The sequence below is a fragment of the Mastigoproctus giganteus genome, chromosome 4 (assembly GCF_048544385.1).
Source record: "Mastigoproctus giganteus isolate SK-2022 chromosome 4, ASM4854438v1, whole genome shotgun sequence".
NCBI lineage: Eukaryota > Metazoa > Arthropoda > Arachnida > Uropygi > Thelyphonidae > Mastigoproctus > Mastigoproctus giganteus.
In genome coordinates, this window is record NC_143578.1 from 48421135 (window position 1) to 48438574 (window position 17440).

A 17440-nucleotide genomic window follows, 5' to 3' on the forward strand; every position below is an offset into this window, starting at 1 on the left:
CTAAGGCCATGAGGCATCATGGCCTTAGTTACGTTGGCGTTTAGAGTGAAGCCACTAGATGGTGGATGACTGGAAGCTGGTCTGGCCTGGTCCAATAATTTGCATTTCCAACTATACATGCAGATCATGGCACTTGGCACGGTTTTGAGCATTTTTGGTTGAACAACTTCGCACCTATCGGTCAGAAAGATTATACAGATTGGAGCAAGGGCATTGTTATCTCTACAATCTCTACAGCGATTAAAATAGCGAGCAGTAACTCATGTGCAGAGTGTAGCACCAAATACAAGTGAATTCGTCTGTTGCAGACACTTTACGGTTAGAATAATCCAAATGTTTTTGGTTCACCATTCCATATTAAAGTATATTAGCATATAAGTATTAAAGTAAGTTAAAGATTTTAATTTTATTTAAGTAAGATCATTAAGATCTCCTTAGCCGTGCTCTGGCTGTTTTGGAATAAATGGAAAGTGAAGCTATATCCATGTATTATCTATAGGAAATCATTAAGTTTTTATCTGCAGTAGAATTCAGTCACGTAAAGCACCTAACTAATATATTTGTTGTTAAAAATTGCTTACATGGTCTACAGTTTTGGCAAGCTTAGCAGGATTTGATCTGGAGTTACAAGAAGCGACAGCAGAGCCTTAAAAGCGGGCGAACTGAGCGATTGCTCAGTGCCTCTCGCCTGGAGAATTCATCTTTGCAAAGAAACTTCATCTAGGGAGAATAACATTTAAAAATAAAACATAACAATTTGAATGAAAGAACAACTTGAACAACTCGTGAGAACGTCTTCAATTAGAACGGCTGTTCGTCCCTAGTCCTGACGTGTTGTCAATCAAGCAGCACGGACTGTGCTTCTCGTTGGTTGGCATTATACTGTAAGAGAATTGAACTTTTATGTGTATCGTGTCTGCATTCGTATTGTGTATTACTTGATTGGCAGTGCTCGAAATGCATCTGTGGGTGACGCATTTTCCACTAAGGTTTGTTTGTTATAGGTTTTAGGTGCATCATCGACTTAGGCCCTATTGAGTCGTAAATAACATGTCTTTAAAATGCGCGTGTTTTGTGGTCTTCGGTTGTTTTCTTTTGTCTAAGACTGCAGTGTTGCATTGCAAAAAACGAATTCTTAATTTTATTTTATTATATATTTATTTTTATGATTCCTATTTTTGAGTCATCTAATATTATCTATTTTCACCTCTAACACCTGAAATGCAATCCCAACTTATAACATCTTATTCATAAAAAATTAATTTGTTATGTCTTAAAATACCTTAATTTATTTTATAGTAATAGTGATCCTTGGAGGAGAGCGTGAAGTCCGAAAGTTGCTACTTATTGCACAAGAACTAGGAATGACGGATAGCGGCGAATATGCCTTTCTCTATCCAGAACTGTTTCAAAGTGAAGCAAATGGCACTACTTCTTGGGCAAGCGGAAATGGTAAGAATGGATAATAAAATATACGAATATTATTATACTGTATTGATTTATATGACATTTTCTTTTATGCGTATCCCAAATAGGAAAGGGTACTGACTTCTCTGATCTAATGAAGTCGTCCCGGCGCATAAACAGAAAATTATTTATTACTGTATTCTAGTAACATGAATGGGTTTACGGCTGGGTAGCAAGAAGACCCGATGTAATTCACTGAGAGGTCACCAAATCACCAGGATTCATGAGTTAATTGGTTGAAATTTGTATTATATTTAATTAATGGAGCAAGTTTGTGTGTTGGGGTGTGAGAGAGGAGGGGGGTTCCTCTTCACATGTGGGATGATATTCCATTGCTGTGATTTGTATAAATCATCAGCTGCTCAAAGGGAAAATAACGTCCTCAGTGAAAGCCTAGTTTTTCGGACGCTGAGGATATGATTAAATGGTTGTATGTTAATTGGACGCACAAAACATATTATCTTTAAATAAATAGATACGCAAGAAAGACTGGGAATGTTTTTTTTTTTTTATAAGATAACTTGCATTTATTCAAGGTCAATGTTGCTGTTAAGTTTGCCAACACTCACGGATACTCCCTGGGTCTCCCGGAATAGAACTAGATCTCCCAGAGTTCAAGACTCGCAGCTGTATGCTGTTGAAACAAGGAAACAATCAGTGGATGCTCTGTTAGCGACTTATACGAGTAACTTAGTGTGGAACACCTTGAAAGAAATACTTCTTGTTTTAGCAGATGAGTGGATGGCAGTATGCGTGTACGGGGGTGGGGGATGCTGGTTAAATGTGTGCTTTGTGCTCCTTTGGCACAACCCAGCTACATCAGCCCACCCCCGTGAGAGGGGTTGGGCTGATGGGCATTTATTCAGGAATGTATCTTAATGTGCATTCAGAAAAGCATTAATGCTTTTCTGTGTGCATACCAAAGCTGGTGTTTTGTAATTTAATGTACTGTACCTTAATGTACTTATATTATTTACTATAGTCAATTATTTTATTGAATTTTATAGACTACGAGTAGTATGTATATAATTGCACAGAATTGTTTTATATCTTAATAATTTTAGCTATAAATATTAATAGCTTTTATATTAATTTATTGCCATTAAATTTAATCCTTTTTGTATTGATTATATATTTGAGGTATTTTTAAATTGTATGTTATGTTTTATGTTTTTTTGTATCTATTATTGAATTTTTTGTATTTTTGATAAATATTTTTATAATTCTGTTTAAATATCTATTTCAAAAAAAAGTTTCAAATTATTCTTTAAGATGCCAACTAAAATGAACAAATAAGCTCATTCCTAACACAGTAAAGTTGATCTAAAAGTAAATTAATAAATTTAAAGTAATAGGTGTGTATAATTTTTTTTTTCTTTTCTGTGATTTTTATTATTTTTCAATGGTTTTTAAAATGATTATATTTATAATTAATATATAGTTAATTAAAAGATGTAGTAAAAGCTGTGTTATTTTATATACGATTCAACTGCTTTACCATTAATATCCAAAGACTATTATATTTAGGCTACCCGAATAATTAAATTCATCTGCCGTGCTGTGTCTGTTAATTGCGTGTGTTCTATGATCGATCTGTCTGTTTTCTGGACGAAAAATCTCAGTTTCTGGGGAAAAAACGTTGTTATCTACGCCTGAGACCGACTAACTCAGCCACGGAGTGAAAAAAGCCCATTAAAGTTCCTCGCGTCATCGACGGGATTTGAACCCGGGCCTTTTCCACCCGGTGTGGGGAGGTCGGTGACGATACCACTGTGCAACCGCGCAGACACCTTTACTATCCAGACACCTGTATAAGTATAGTGCAAAAGCATCAATAATACATAGCCTGTACAGACCGATTGCTTATCTGGCACCCTATTGTTATTCCCTGCTGGAAGTCTGCTAACCCTGTCGTTTTAGCCTCATGAGATTTCTTCCTTGAAGAAAGCTCTGTTACGCGTCCGATACAACGATGCTCGCAGAGCCACAATAGAAGCACTTCGCAGTCTTTCGAAGAATGGCTTGCACGAAGCATTTAATGCCTGGGTACGACGGTGGCCAAAGTGTGTCAAGTTCAAGTGAGAGTATTTTGAGAAGGAGAAATCCACAGACGATTCGGATGATGATAATTAAGATAAGATCTTGCACCAGTCCGCGAATTAAATGATCACTCCACATTGGATATCTAAATTTTCTGATTATTTGAGCATGGCATCCATCATCCTAGGAAAAACCAACGGATAACAACAGTAAAATCCGATATTTGCTCATGTAAACCATCTTGTAACCAACAGAGAGTGTGTGTAGGATTGGAATGGCGAACGTTTTGCATAGCAGGCACCACCAAGCCATAAGTAATTGTTTTAATTTTACGTTTTTGTAAGTTCCCTTAATTTTAAGCCCTCCTGGGTACGCTTTGGTTATGATTACCGTGCCGCTCTGGAAAAGGTCTGAATTCGAATCCCTTCAGTGACGCGATGAACTTTTATGGGCTTTTTTTCCTGCATTGTTGAGTTACGTGGTTTTGCTTGTTTCAGACTGGATTATCCAAAATTGAAAATCTCCAACCACGGCTTTTCTTGTTTTTTTTTTTTTTTTTCAACCTTCTGAAATTATTTTGCTCCTTTGAATAGATTTTAATCTGCACTAAATATTGTCTTCGCTTAGGAATAAAAGAGCGGCCAACATATATCAGTATATGACACTTGTTAGTGAGAGAATAACCCCAGTCTTCACGGAAAACTTTGTTCGTAAACTACGATATCCAGCACTGAAGGATCGATATGGAAAATATTTAATAAGATACTACTGGGCTATAAAAAAAAGTGACTGGAATAACCATAATGAGAATGCTTACTGTCGTAAAGAAATGTGGCGCCAAAAAAGTATACGAGGCCATATCGGTGATGTGCAAGAGTAAGCTTATTATCAGTTATTTGGACAGTTATTCTCATGGACGCCAAGCACCCTGAGTTTAGTGTACAGAGAGAGTTATTAGCTGCACATACAATTGTTTGTTAAACTCCGACTAATGAGAAAATTATTGATCGCTCAGGAGAAACTTCGTTAGATGATAATAAAAACCGAGAGAGAGTCATAAAGCGATGAACAGGAAAACATTATTGCATTCTATACTCGCAATGTACACTGCTTGAAGGAATTAAGGATGTGCTCGATCTGGTTCTGCAGAAAAATCGACATTTTGCATAACGTTTTTAAAATTTACATTTGAAGAGTTACAAATACTGCTTTTGTAACCAAATTACTTATTATGAAGAGCATTCTAATTGTGGAGAAGAATGGCCCAGCGTTTCGTAAATCTGCCTTTAATGGTAGAATACAAATTTGATGAGCTGCGCACAAAACACATTGTGAGTTTCCCGATTTAAGATTGGTCCAGAATTTTTAATACTGGGCTACTATTAGAAATTGGTCTTGATGCCTTTTGAATTGATATGAATTTTAATTTTGGAAGTGGTTTCATTAAGTGAGCTCCCCTTCTCCATCCCTCCTTGTGTACAAAGGCTTGTTAGATACTTTGGCACATTTATGATATGAATACTGCTGTACTAATAATGGTTTAATTACGAGGAGTTCTAATTGGATCACTGGTCTAGTTACGTGGTTCTAATTGAATGGTTATGATTCGGTTTTGCTGACATATCTCGGTGAAATTTAGCACTGGTCTCGCTGCGTTTGTATTAGTATTAAAATGGCATATAATGCAAAGATAACTTATTCTGTATCTGCAAAAAAAAACAAAAAAAAAACCCTTTTTAAAAACTCTCTTATTGAATTTTAATCACATCAGCAACTTACAGCATATTTATGCCTATGTCTGTACAACTATATGTGTGTTAGCGCGCCGATTTGCATGTTGGGTGACCTAAAAAACTCGGAATAACTTATTCTGAAAATGCTTCTCTCTCCACCTGAGATCGGCTAAATACAGCCTCCATTGAAAAGGACTTGTAGAAACTCTTCCACATGTCGACGGGAATCGAACGCAAATCTATAAACGAGTGACAAGCGGTGACACCACCATACCGTCACTAAAGACCCAACTTTCTGCCTCGAACACTCTTGTAGGCAACTTATTCCCATGTTCAACGAAACGCTGGTCGAAGTTAAACTTCATAAGATCTGTTCTGCTGTTGCTCCCGAAGATTTTATAGTTCCCTTTGATTCTTGCCTTACTCATCAGTGAGAATATTTTTCCCTGTTTGTTTTGTTTATTCTCTTCAGGGCCTTGTACACTTCAATCAAATCTCCCCCCCACAAAAGTGCTAGTTGCTAATCTCCGCAGCCACATCGTCTAAGCCGTTTCTTATAGGGATTTTTCTTGCATCTTCTTTTAGAAGCTCCAGATCTTTCTTTAGATAGGACATACAGACAGTATTTCAAGTGGAATCTCACCATTGTCTTGTAGAGTGATAATGACCTATCTAATTGCAAAATTCCTATAAATAATCGAACACTATGTGCCCTTATTGTTGCTTGTTTACGGTGCATATTGAACATCCTATAATTCTGCGCTTCGCTCTATAAATTCTGTCCCTCAGATGCAATACCTTGCATTTGGTAGCGTTAAACTTTAGCTGCTGTTGTCAGACCATACTTAATATGAGCCCAAATCCTTTTGAAGTAGCAGCATAGCCTGATTTCGATCCTTAACTACCCTCCAAAGCTTTAAGTCGTCAGCAAATTTACAACTTCCCTGTATTCGCGTGCCAATATCACTGAAGATGATAAGAACAAGAGAGCTCCGATTAATGATTCCCCAGAATCTCCACTTGCTGTTACAGTCCACTCTCAGGAATACAAATTTATGACCATATTCTGTCTCTTGTCCATCCAACTGATGGATCTTCCCTGCTATCCCTGTTCTTTATACAATAACCCCTTAAGCCTTACTAAAATCCCGATACTCGTATATTATGCCAATTTTTTTTTTTTTTTTTTTTTTTTTTTGCATCTAACTGTTTTATAACTTCGTCTAGTAGCCCACCCAGATTTGTCAGACAAAATCTATCTCCCCTTCACGAAACCATGCTGAAACCCATTCAGGATGTCATTCGTGTCGAGATTGTCCTGTATTTCATATTTCACCATAGACTCCAATCTTACCAACAATAGAAATTAAATCTACTGGTCTATAATTTTCCGTCACTTTAGTTTTTTTCTTATGAATTGGAGAAGACTTTCGGTCTTGTCTAGTCTAAGAGAATCTTTGAATCTAATGACGATCTCATTAACACTACTAATGGTTGGAGTCATTCATCTGCTTCCTTTTTCAGTATAATTGGATTTATACCATCCTCCTTTTGGGGCTTTTCGCTTTTTCAGGAACAACAACTTTTCAGAGAAACGCTTCTCTTATATCATTATTTCATTTAATTTACAACGGTCCAACTTGACTTCACTGTTCTCGATTGGTACCAACGCGGTTTCAATAGTAAAGATCGTTGAAAAGTACCTGTTCAGCTCGGCTGCCATTTTGTTCGGATTGTTAATGTTACCACCTTTTTAAGCTTGCGAAACGCCTATCGAATTTACTATCTGCTTATTTGCGTTCATATATTAGTAGGATCCTTTTTCCCCTTTATTAGCTCTCTCTGCTGCGATTATATCATAATCAGCTTTTGCAATCTTGCCCCGTAGTTTTATTACATATTTGCATTGCATTATATTGGAGTTGCCATAAAAAAAGCCGCGTCACGCTGTAGCCTGTACTATCCCGTGACTTTTTTTCTGCTGAACTGAACAAAATAATATTTTTTTTCAGTATTGAAAACTTATTGTTAAAAGTGATGTTCTGCTGAGTGTGAAGTGATTGGTTAATAAGGTTGCAATTGTAGTTTTATATGAACTCTAGACTTTAGAAGCTCTTCTGGGATAACATTATGAGCTTGTTTTCTTATCTTAAAAAAATCTTGCTTTCATAAAGATATTATTTGTGCTTTCACCCTCGTTTAGTATGGTCTTCCCTCTCCTTGTTTTTTTAGCTTAGCTAGGGATTGTAATGGTTTTCGTGTCCCTTTTATGGTAATATACAGAGTATTTTTATACTCTGAGACAGTCATCAGTGGCTAGAAGTTTAAAACTTCGTTGGTTTTTTATTGTAGGCACATCAACGACTTAGACCATATTGCGCCGTGTATATTGTCTGTAAATTGCGTGGGGTCAGTGGCCGATTTTCTGTTTGCTGGACGAAGAACCCGAATTTATGGGAGCAAAAAGTATGCTAACCTCGCCTGAGACCGACTAACTAAGCCACGTTGTGAAAAATGTCCATAAAAATTCTTCACGGCATTGACGGGATTCGAACTCCATCTTTATCACCCGGTGTGGTGAGGACTATAATTATACCAACTGTGCTACCACGAGGGCAATAAAACTTCATAGAAACCATTACCACAGAGCTCAGTTTACAATGAGCTATGCATTTTTGTTGCAGTATTTAGGATTCGATGTTTTTGCAGTGAAAGAATTGGAAATTTACTAAGATTGTTCCAGTTATAATTTTAAATATATCTATAATTTTATTCATTTGAATACATTTATTAAAGAAAATTGTCTTATTTTGCTCATTTTTTTCTTTGAACGTGTTGGAGACCGGGATTAATTTGGAACTCTTTTTTTTAATTTATTATTATTTTTTTTTGTATTAAATAACTAAGCTATTTATAATGAAATGAAAAGTAAATTACATACAAGAATGTTTGTGATTATAGATATTCCGTTTGTATCCGTTTTTGATATACCTTTTGTGGTTTTATAGATATACCATCAATGAAAGAACTGCGGCATTTATCATATGGTTGTATTTTATAAATGCACTAAACTTCAGGGGTCCCCAAACTTTTAGAGAAGCGGGCCACATATGAATTTTTGGAATATTTGGCGGGCCGGAGAAAATTCCTAATTACCGAAAACTACATTCTCTGCATAACTTTAATGTTATGCAGAGAAACAAATTTTATACTTACCTACATTTAAAGATTCAAAAATAAGTCGATGGATATGTAATATAAAATATACCAGTTTGTTCATATCAAATTTTGCCGACCGGGCTAGCCAGATTAAAATGCCTGCCTGGCAACCCAATGGGCGCGGGTTCGTATCCCGCCTCGGGCTTGGATCAGAGTAAAATGCAAAAGCTTTGGGAAGTGCATTATGGCCACAGAAGCCGATGCGCCAACAACTAACAAAAAAAAAAAAAAAAAACATAAGAAAATATATTTTCGCCTATTGTGTCTTTCAAGCTTTTTAATGCAACTAGATATTCAGTTACTGCAAAATTTTGATTTACACCTCTGATATAAATTAGTAATTGAACTGTATCTTCACTCTCATCAATTGCCATTGAAAAATGTGTGAATTCACGAACTTTTTCTGCGAGTTGATTTTGAGCATCGGCTCCTAAATCTTCAATTCTACTCGTTACAGTTGATGAAGATAAACGTAGACGCAAAATTGTGTACTTTCTTAGGACATACTTCTTCTGCAATTGCCAAACAAATTAGTTTTAGAAATTCTCCATCCGTAAAGGCCCTTCCTTCTTCGGCAATGATTTGGGAGACTTGAAAACTAGCTCTAACTGCAGATAAATTTTGATAAGTAAAAGTTCTAATCTGTTGTTGACTGAAAAGTTTGGGTTAGTTCTTAGAATTTGTTTTGCCGCAAAGCTCCTTGAAATCTATCGTAATTTGAGGCATGTTTTGTGGTTTAGTGACTTTTCACATTATATTCCTTGAACATCGACAAGGCTTCATTGTAAATAAGACACATGCAAGTATCATTGAGCAGTGCAAAAAAGTAATTAATTGGCCACCTCTCATTAAAAACGCAACACTCAGCATCAACTTTTCTTTTTTTTCGACATCATCACTGGAATAAAAAAAAATACTCGTGAACATTGAAGTAAGTAAGCACTGATGTGTATAGCTAGTAATAAACAGCTTAATAAACTATATTCAATGTAATAATATAGTTTATTAAGCTGTTTGCCTAATAAACTACATTATTATAATAGAAAACATATAGTTTTATATTATAATATAAAGCTATATTATTAATTATAATGTAGTTTAATAAGGTGACGTTTCGGGTATCATACCGATACCCATCATCAGACCATACTGTGGGGAGAACAGAAAGGGCTACAAATTTGAATATTACAGTTACAGTTACCAATAATACAATTGCAGTTACCAATATTACAATTTGCAAATTACGATTCTAAAGTATTAAGTTTTGAATTGCTGTTACAATAGAAAACAGGAAATCTAAGGTAATGCAAAGAGATTATATTCACACCTGCCGACATCCTTTTGCCGATGCCACCAGAAACTTTATGTGCATACAAGCTGCCAGCAGTTAATTTATAGCAGAGGGATTAATTACATTAACCAAAGGATAGTGTCATGATTTTATCCTGGATCCGAGTTCTTGTATAGTAGAAGCCAGGGGTGACCTTTACTGATGACTTAGAGGCTTCAAAACTATTAATCAACCGACGAACGTTAAAATAATCTGTAAAATGTGTATAAATTTTATTGTGATCTAATATAAACATTAATTTTTACGATCTAGCTAAAATATTCGCAGGTCGGTTAAAATTCTTTCGCGGGCCGTAGTTTGGGGACCCATGCACTAAAGGAAACGGGAACACAATAAAAGAGTGATCCGATTTTGAACAAAGTAAGGGATTCTAGAAATAAATGAGTAAATGTTAATTCTTCAAGATACATTTTTGTGGATTTTTTTTCCCGTGTTCAACAGATGGTATAGCGAGATTATATCATGTGGCGTGCCCTGCAGAATTCCTTTGGTAGTGTTTTATTATTTTTAATTTTCTGAATGAATGACTTTTCAACATTATTCACCGTTACCGGAAGCGTAAGAAATACGTATAGCGGCTTTCTGCTATTATATATTTTTATTATTATTTTTTATAGTTTTGTTGCTATAATATTTATAAAAAAAATTATGGGGACACAAAAGACCTGTGTTCGCCCCTCCCCATGTCTTCATGGGCCCTTACGTAAGCTCATCCAATTCTTGCACCGTCATAGTTACGCCTCTGCCCCTACTCATCATCATCAGGAATGTCTTCAGTGGTGTCGTGCACGGGTCGATTGGAATAGCTTCGGTAAGAGTTTAGTGATGAGAGCTGTTTTGGTCCCTTGTTGTGAGTGATGGACGGATAAGGGTGAGCGGCCGCCACTGGGACATAAATAAAATAATTTTTTTGTTTATACAGTATTCCAGAACGGCCACACGTTCAGAAGCGTTCACAAGATAGTGAGAATACAAGAAATAGGCACTGTGCCTTGAGTAACCGAGGTTAAACCCGGCTTTTTGTATACTGTACTGTCTTATTAGGGCCATTTAAGTCCGAACTTATAAGCCCATATGTATTATGTCCATAAATTGGTTCAATAAAACAGGAAAATCGGCCATGTGTTATATGGTCAATTTGTCTGTTTTACTGAACGAAAAACCATGCCTTCCGCGCCTGAGACCGACTAACTGAGCTGCGAGTGAGGAGAAAAAGATAAAGTAAATTAAAAAAAAAAACATAAGTTCCACCCGCTATGGATGGGATTTGAACCCGGGCCTTTCCTGCCCGGTGTGAGGAGGGCAGTGATTATAACTCCTATGTTTCCGCACAGATGGATTCCGCGCGCGAGCAAGCCAGCAGACTACTCTATATAAGGGAGAGTCAGACATCGCAAACTCTCGGTGTAATAGTTTATAGAGCCATTGGGTATGACATGAATAAAACTCTCGAATTTGTAGAAGACAGCATGGCAGCTCATTATTATGCTTAAAATGTCATAAAATCAGTGGTTGGAGAATGCGATGTTCTACCAACATATTGGCATAGAGGGCCACGCCAGGCTATATAGCTGTCCTGGTGCAAACTTCTTTTTTCTGCTCCCCCTCCCCCACTCCAACGGTAATTTTTCTTATATCATTTTTTTTTTTTTTTTTTTTTGGGAATTAAAAAAATATTTCCAAAATAATATATAATTTTATTTTTTAAACACCAAAATAACATATATATGTATTATGAAACATGAAGTAAATATGTTAAAAATAAAATTAAAAAAACGGAAATACAGTACATTTATTTTGCTTTGGCTGCAGATAAAATAAAATTATATATAAACTTAAAATAAAAATGTAAATAATAATAACAATAACAAAACATTATATAAATTTAACTTGTCTTGCTTTGCCTGTAGCAAAATCAGTCATAATATTTTTTATATCTAAAGAATCACAAATATCACTTTCTATAGATATTATTCCCAAAGTATTTAATCTTTGTTGATGCATTGATGAACGGAGGTAATTTTTTATTAATTTTAATTTTGAAAAAAGAGCGCTCACCACTAGCTACTGATACGGGCACTGTTAACATTATTCTTAACGAAATAAATATATTAGAAAGTAGAGTGAATTAGTTCTGAATATAAAATTTAAAATTTCTTGTGGAATTTGATTCATGGACATAAAAGTTTGAAAAATTTGTATTTCATTTGCAAGATCAACAGCAACAATATCTTTTGGACATTCCTCATTGGTGGTATCTGATAACTGTAATTCTAAATGTGAACAATGTTTTAAAGTTTCATCTTTTGACATTTTAAGTAAAAACATTGTAATTTTTTACAATGTTTTTTACAAAACATTGTAAAAAGTTAAAATTGTTATTTGGTCGCTTTTCATTTTTTCTTCTTCTTTTTCTGCATTCATAACCAGAGAGTCGTTTCCTTCCGTCAGACCATCTGAGAAATATTGAAAAAAAAAAAAAAAAGTTTTAAATTTAAAATTCATTATTTGTTAATATAAAATACGACAAAACACATTCTTCGATACATTGGACTTTTAGTCTCTTTAGTCTTTGCCGTCTCTTTTAGTGTTTACAGAACATTGGTCTTTATCGCCTCTTAGTCTCTGCCGCCCTGGTGCGGTACACCACTTGTACCACCGGGTTGTCGCGACTCTGATGGCATACACTTACCACTAATATCAGATTGGCTCTCTTTAAGACATGAATGTCTTCCCATGTGCTGCTAGATCACCGGTTGGAAGGCGTCTGACCTCATATTGGGTACCTGAACTTTCGATCCTTCAGTCGAGAGCTCAAGCGGAATAGGCCGGGAATGACAATAAAACATACCGCAAGATGACATCCAGCACCTCTTCGACTGAATACATTCCAGAGTCTGCGCTTGTATTCAGCAACGTGGGGATCACACCCGATATTTATTTTCAGCAATGTACTCATTTGAAAATTTAACCATTTATTTCTATCAACTTAACTTTATCACCATCTTTAGTTAAAATCGGATCATTCTTTCTTGGTGCTTCGGTTTCCGTTTCCTTTAGTGTGTTTTCACAAAGCTGTTGTAAGATTTGAAAATCTTACAAAAATAAAATATTTTTTTTATTAAGACTTTTAAAGTTAGTTTTCCTTTGATTCTTGCCATTAATAGGATAAATGGGTAATATATGCAGTTTCAGAAATAAGAATTATTCTGGTAGGAGGTATAAAAATTAAAAGGTAGTAGGAACGAAAACAGAGCCATTAGCTTTACTTCCGTTAAACCAGGGAACAGATGGAGGATACTATGACAAACCCAGCAGGGGGTCCGGCGCTACAAAAACAACTTAAGGTTTATGAGGGGTCACACACCGGAAATGTATTCGGAAAAACACACACTAGGTTCTAAAAATAGGCGCGATGGTCTCTAGTGTCACAATTTGTGGTTTTTCTGAAGTGCTATAGAGACAAGCTGTCATGAGACTGGTAGAATTGTTTTGGAATATTCGGCCGACATCAAAAGACACAACAGATGTCAACAAGTTGAAAATAATAAAAGAGAGGGATATAGAGAATCACGTGCTAGTGCTACGGGGCAGGCTGAACTAAGCCTTCCAACAAATGAAAAGAAAGAAAAATGAAAAAGAAAGAGTGATTGGAAGAAAACACTGGGGAGGCGTAGAAAACTCCGGGGAGTAAATTGTGGATGGATATGGACACAAGAGAGAGAGTGAAAAAAGGAAGAGAAGGAGAGGGGAGAATTTTTGAGCGGTGCTAGTGAAAGGGTGAGTCGGGTAGAGTTGCTTGAAAGATGATGAAGAAATAGCCGACGAAAAAAGTCGAAGTGGGGTTATCAGAAATGTAGTGAGTGAGAAATTATGAGATGAACTGGAAAGGGGTAGTAAAAGGAAGTTCTGCAAACAGTGAGAATGAGAGAAGAAGATTCCCTTAGAACAGTGTTTCTCAATCTTTTTGCTCTCGTGGCACATTTTCCAAAGAAGAAAAATTTCGCGGCACACCTACGTAGTCATAGAAGAAGAAATTTCTAAATTTCGCGGCACACTTGGAAAATTTTGCGGCACACCCTTTGAGAAACACTGCCTTAGAACACCCAGTCCACCGAGGAAGGCGAAAATATCCTGATATAGTCTTGAAAGGCAAAGGTAGCCGTCCTGACAGGAAAGGTAGCAGATCCTGAAAGCGGAGTAGCAGTTGCGAATGCCGTATGATAATGCCCTGGAAGCTGTAAGATGTTGCCCTGGAAGCTGTGAGATGTTGCCTTGGAAGCTGTAAGATATTGCCCTGGATAACAGAAGATAGCAGCTCTGGATAAGGATAGGATAGAAGGCCCTTATGAAGACACCGGATCACAGAAATTAAGTAAGTGAAAGTTAATTTGAGAATACTGTAAGTTAACTGCTAGAGAAAGGACTGTAGAGCGATATTTGGGGAATTCAATGATAAGAGAAAGTTATTTTGAAAATACTGTAAGTTAAATACTAGTGAAAGGACTGTAATACGATATTGGGGAATTTAATGATAAAGATAAGATTAGATGGGTGAACCAAATAGGAGTAAATTCTACTCTAAGGCAATTATGGTTGGTTTAGGCAGTAATTTAGAATAAGGAGGATAGTAATGTAGATGAGAAAGTTAACGGAAGGAATTGTAGTAAAAATAGAAATATTAAATGTGTGGAGATAAAATTTATGTATATTGCCAACCCTTAAAGGTGTGTTTGAATGTAATATTGTATTTTGGTGATCAAGTTCTGTAACTGACAATGGTTAAAGAAATATATAAGAAAGAGGAATAGGGAAGTAAAGAATAAATTGGTAGTTATGATGATACATAAAAGTAATATGATCAATGATATGTTTAACTTTAATGATAAAAAAAATGTTATTGACACCTATGAGGTATGATTTGATTGTGTTGTAATAGGAGCAGAAATAAGGTGAGCATATAAAGAGTGTAACTATTTAACCTGTGTATGCGTAATGAGAAAGGTGAGATAAAAAAAAGTCAAGTCTGTAAAGGAGCCTGTTAGATAGGAAGAGACTGGATATGTTTTAAGTACCTTGGTGTTGAAACAGTGAAATTTTATTCTTAATGAGATTTGTTATGATTTAACTGTAAATAATGCATAATAAACTTGTTTTTTTTGTATAACATTTGTGTGTGTGTAATTGTTGTACTGGACACAAGCCTAACCAATGGGAATTAAACATATAAGAGTTTCTCCCCTATGAACTTAGAATTTTCTGAGAAGTAAAGTCAGATGCGCAAGTGGGGAGATATTATAAAGGGGAGTTGTTTAAATAGGGGAATAAATTAAAATAAAAATATAAAATAATATAAATATAATATATATAATAATACACAACATATAAACCCCCCCCCACACTGTTGTTACAGTGGCAATACGTACTAGTTTCGATTGTAACACATAAACTGGTGAGAAAATTAACATAACGTAATCTTGCTAGTAATGCTTTTTTCATTTTTCAAAGGATTGTGCAATTGTTGCAGCAGAATCAACTAGCATAACTTTATTCCTGATTCAGATGCTCTTGCTACCTTCTATTTAAAGAAATAGCCTCTCATGTTCTTGTTCGTACAGTTTTGGTCAACTACTGGCTTCATAATGATTGCTGTTATCCTTCTACTTTTAATCATGCTCACATAATTCAAATTTGCAAAAAAAAAAAAAAAAAAAAAAAATACAGATAGAACCGATCACATTAATTACTGACCAAATACCACAATCAACACGATAGTCAAAATCTTTGAAATTTCAAATGTTTTAGTCTATCCCCGCCGAATCTATTCACTTTAGACATGCCAGTCTTAATAAAAGTAGTCCTCATTGTATTCATCTCGATATTGTCCTATTAAAACTGTACATATCGTATGTGTCTCACATTTCTGAATTTTGGGCCCTCGAGGTTAGCACAGTGATTATAATCACCGGCCTCCGCCCCGGGCGCTAAAGAAGCAATTTTTATGGACTTTTAACACATGACTGAGTTAATCGGCCTTAGGCCAGAATTGTAGGGCTTTTTTTCCTCCTGGAAACTCTGATTTTTCGTTCAGCAAAGCGCAAACCGATCGAAGAATACACTCAGTTACAGACGCAGTTTACACTCCTCAAAGCCTTAGTTGCTTTGGTACTTAGCACACATTTAAACTAACTGGATTTGCTTAAATTAATGCTTGCTAATGGTCATTTATCTGTTATCGATTGAAGGCGAGGTGATGGCAACCCAAAGGTTGCGGGTTCGAATCCCGCAAAATGCAAAAACCTTGGAAGGTGCAATATATCCACAGAAGCCGATGCGCCAACAACTAACAAAAAAAAAAAAAAAAAAGGCCAGGTGAGACTTATTTTTAAGTCTCGGAGTTTCCTTTAGGCCCTCATCCGTTTATATTTTTTATGTAACTCCAGTGGCTCACATCTGGTGAGTATGGGCTTGCAGCATAAGCTTCAGGCTTCCTTGTACCATATGGCTAATCGACAAATCATATATAATAATAATAATAACACCAGACATAACAACAACCACCCTGTGTACCTTGGTAGCAATACCCATCACGAGGTGGTATCCCCAATCAGGGAGAAATAATATAAGAGCACCAATAATAATAATAATAATAAGTGATTCGTCGTCCGTGTTCCCGTCTGACAACATTGAGCGGCAGCTGTACCCGGATGATCTGACGCTTTACAAAGCTCATCCTCCTCTGAACAGCAAAGAAACTTAATCGTGTTCTCTTGATTCTCTTTGGTTGAAAACGAACGTTTCTAAATCCTTTGAAGTTTTTTTTCAAAAATATATTAAAACTAGGTAAACTCGTCGGCCTATACAATATACACGTTGTTGGAGAGAATTGTATCGCGGGACAAAATTTCTCCATTCGAAATGTTAACTATCCTCACAAAGCCATTGCTGACTCAGCTGTGTTAAAACCACAGAATGAAACCAGTTTAAACTGCTAAGTATTAAAAGATTAATAATAAATTAAACATTTTAATGTAATGGTAGCATAATCTTTCTGTTCAATAGTGAGGGGTGTCGAGAGAGCTAGTAGCAACCTCTCCCCCGCCCCGAGCTTCTGCTCACAGTTGTTTCTTAGCCACTGTGGCAACTGACTGGCGAGAACTTTGAAATATTGCAGTTAGCTGCGGTTCTCTTTACACTAAAACTCAGCGATCGACGATTAGCTTTAAAATTCGAGAAGGGGAAAGGGCTATGTACATTCAGTTTCCTTTTTTTTTTTTTTATATATATATTTTTGAGGTTATGGCAGAAAAAATATTCAGAACTTGCTGGTATTTTGTACAGTTAATGCGAGACGCGTAACTTCCTGTTTGACAAGGGCCTGGCTTGAAACAGGAAGTTTGGGAAGTTAAAGTCATCTGAAACTACTACCAAAGATATGGCAGTAGTTTCAGATGTGTGTTCCAAAGATATGAACGCTGTTTTAATATACTTGAAGTCTTCCTTTTATTTCCACTGACCTTGCTGACTTAAAAAAAAAAGTCTAAAAAAACTTCGTGTCAAGGAAATATCGCTTATCCGCAAGAAGAGTGACAGAACTGCTTTCTCTCTCCCCTTTTTTCCCAGCAGTTAT

At 36.0% G+C, this 17440-nt stretch overlaps 1 protein-coding gene across 5 annotated transcripts in view; it reads left to right on the forward strand.

Moving 5' to 3' along the window:
• The window catches only part of LOC150086700 (atrial natriuretic peptide receptor 1-like), a 193772-nt gene that overhangs the window by 56444 nt on the left and 119888 nt on the right, over positions 1–17440 (forward strand). For 3 of the 5 annotated variants that reach the window (XM_090372702.1, XM_090372707.1, XM_090372704.1), the window contains exon 2: positions 1300–1452. In XM_090372702.1, the coding sequence (XP_090228828.1) occupies positions 1300–1452 (153 nt within the window). Of the gene's footprint in view, positions 1–889; positions 990–1299; positions 1453–17440 lie in introns of those variants that run through there. The other 2 variants (XM_090372703.1, XM_090372706.1) reach the window with 2 other exon arrangements.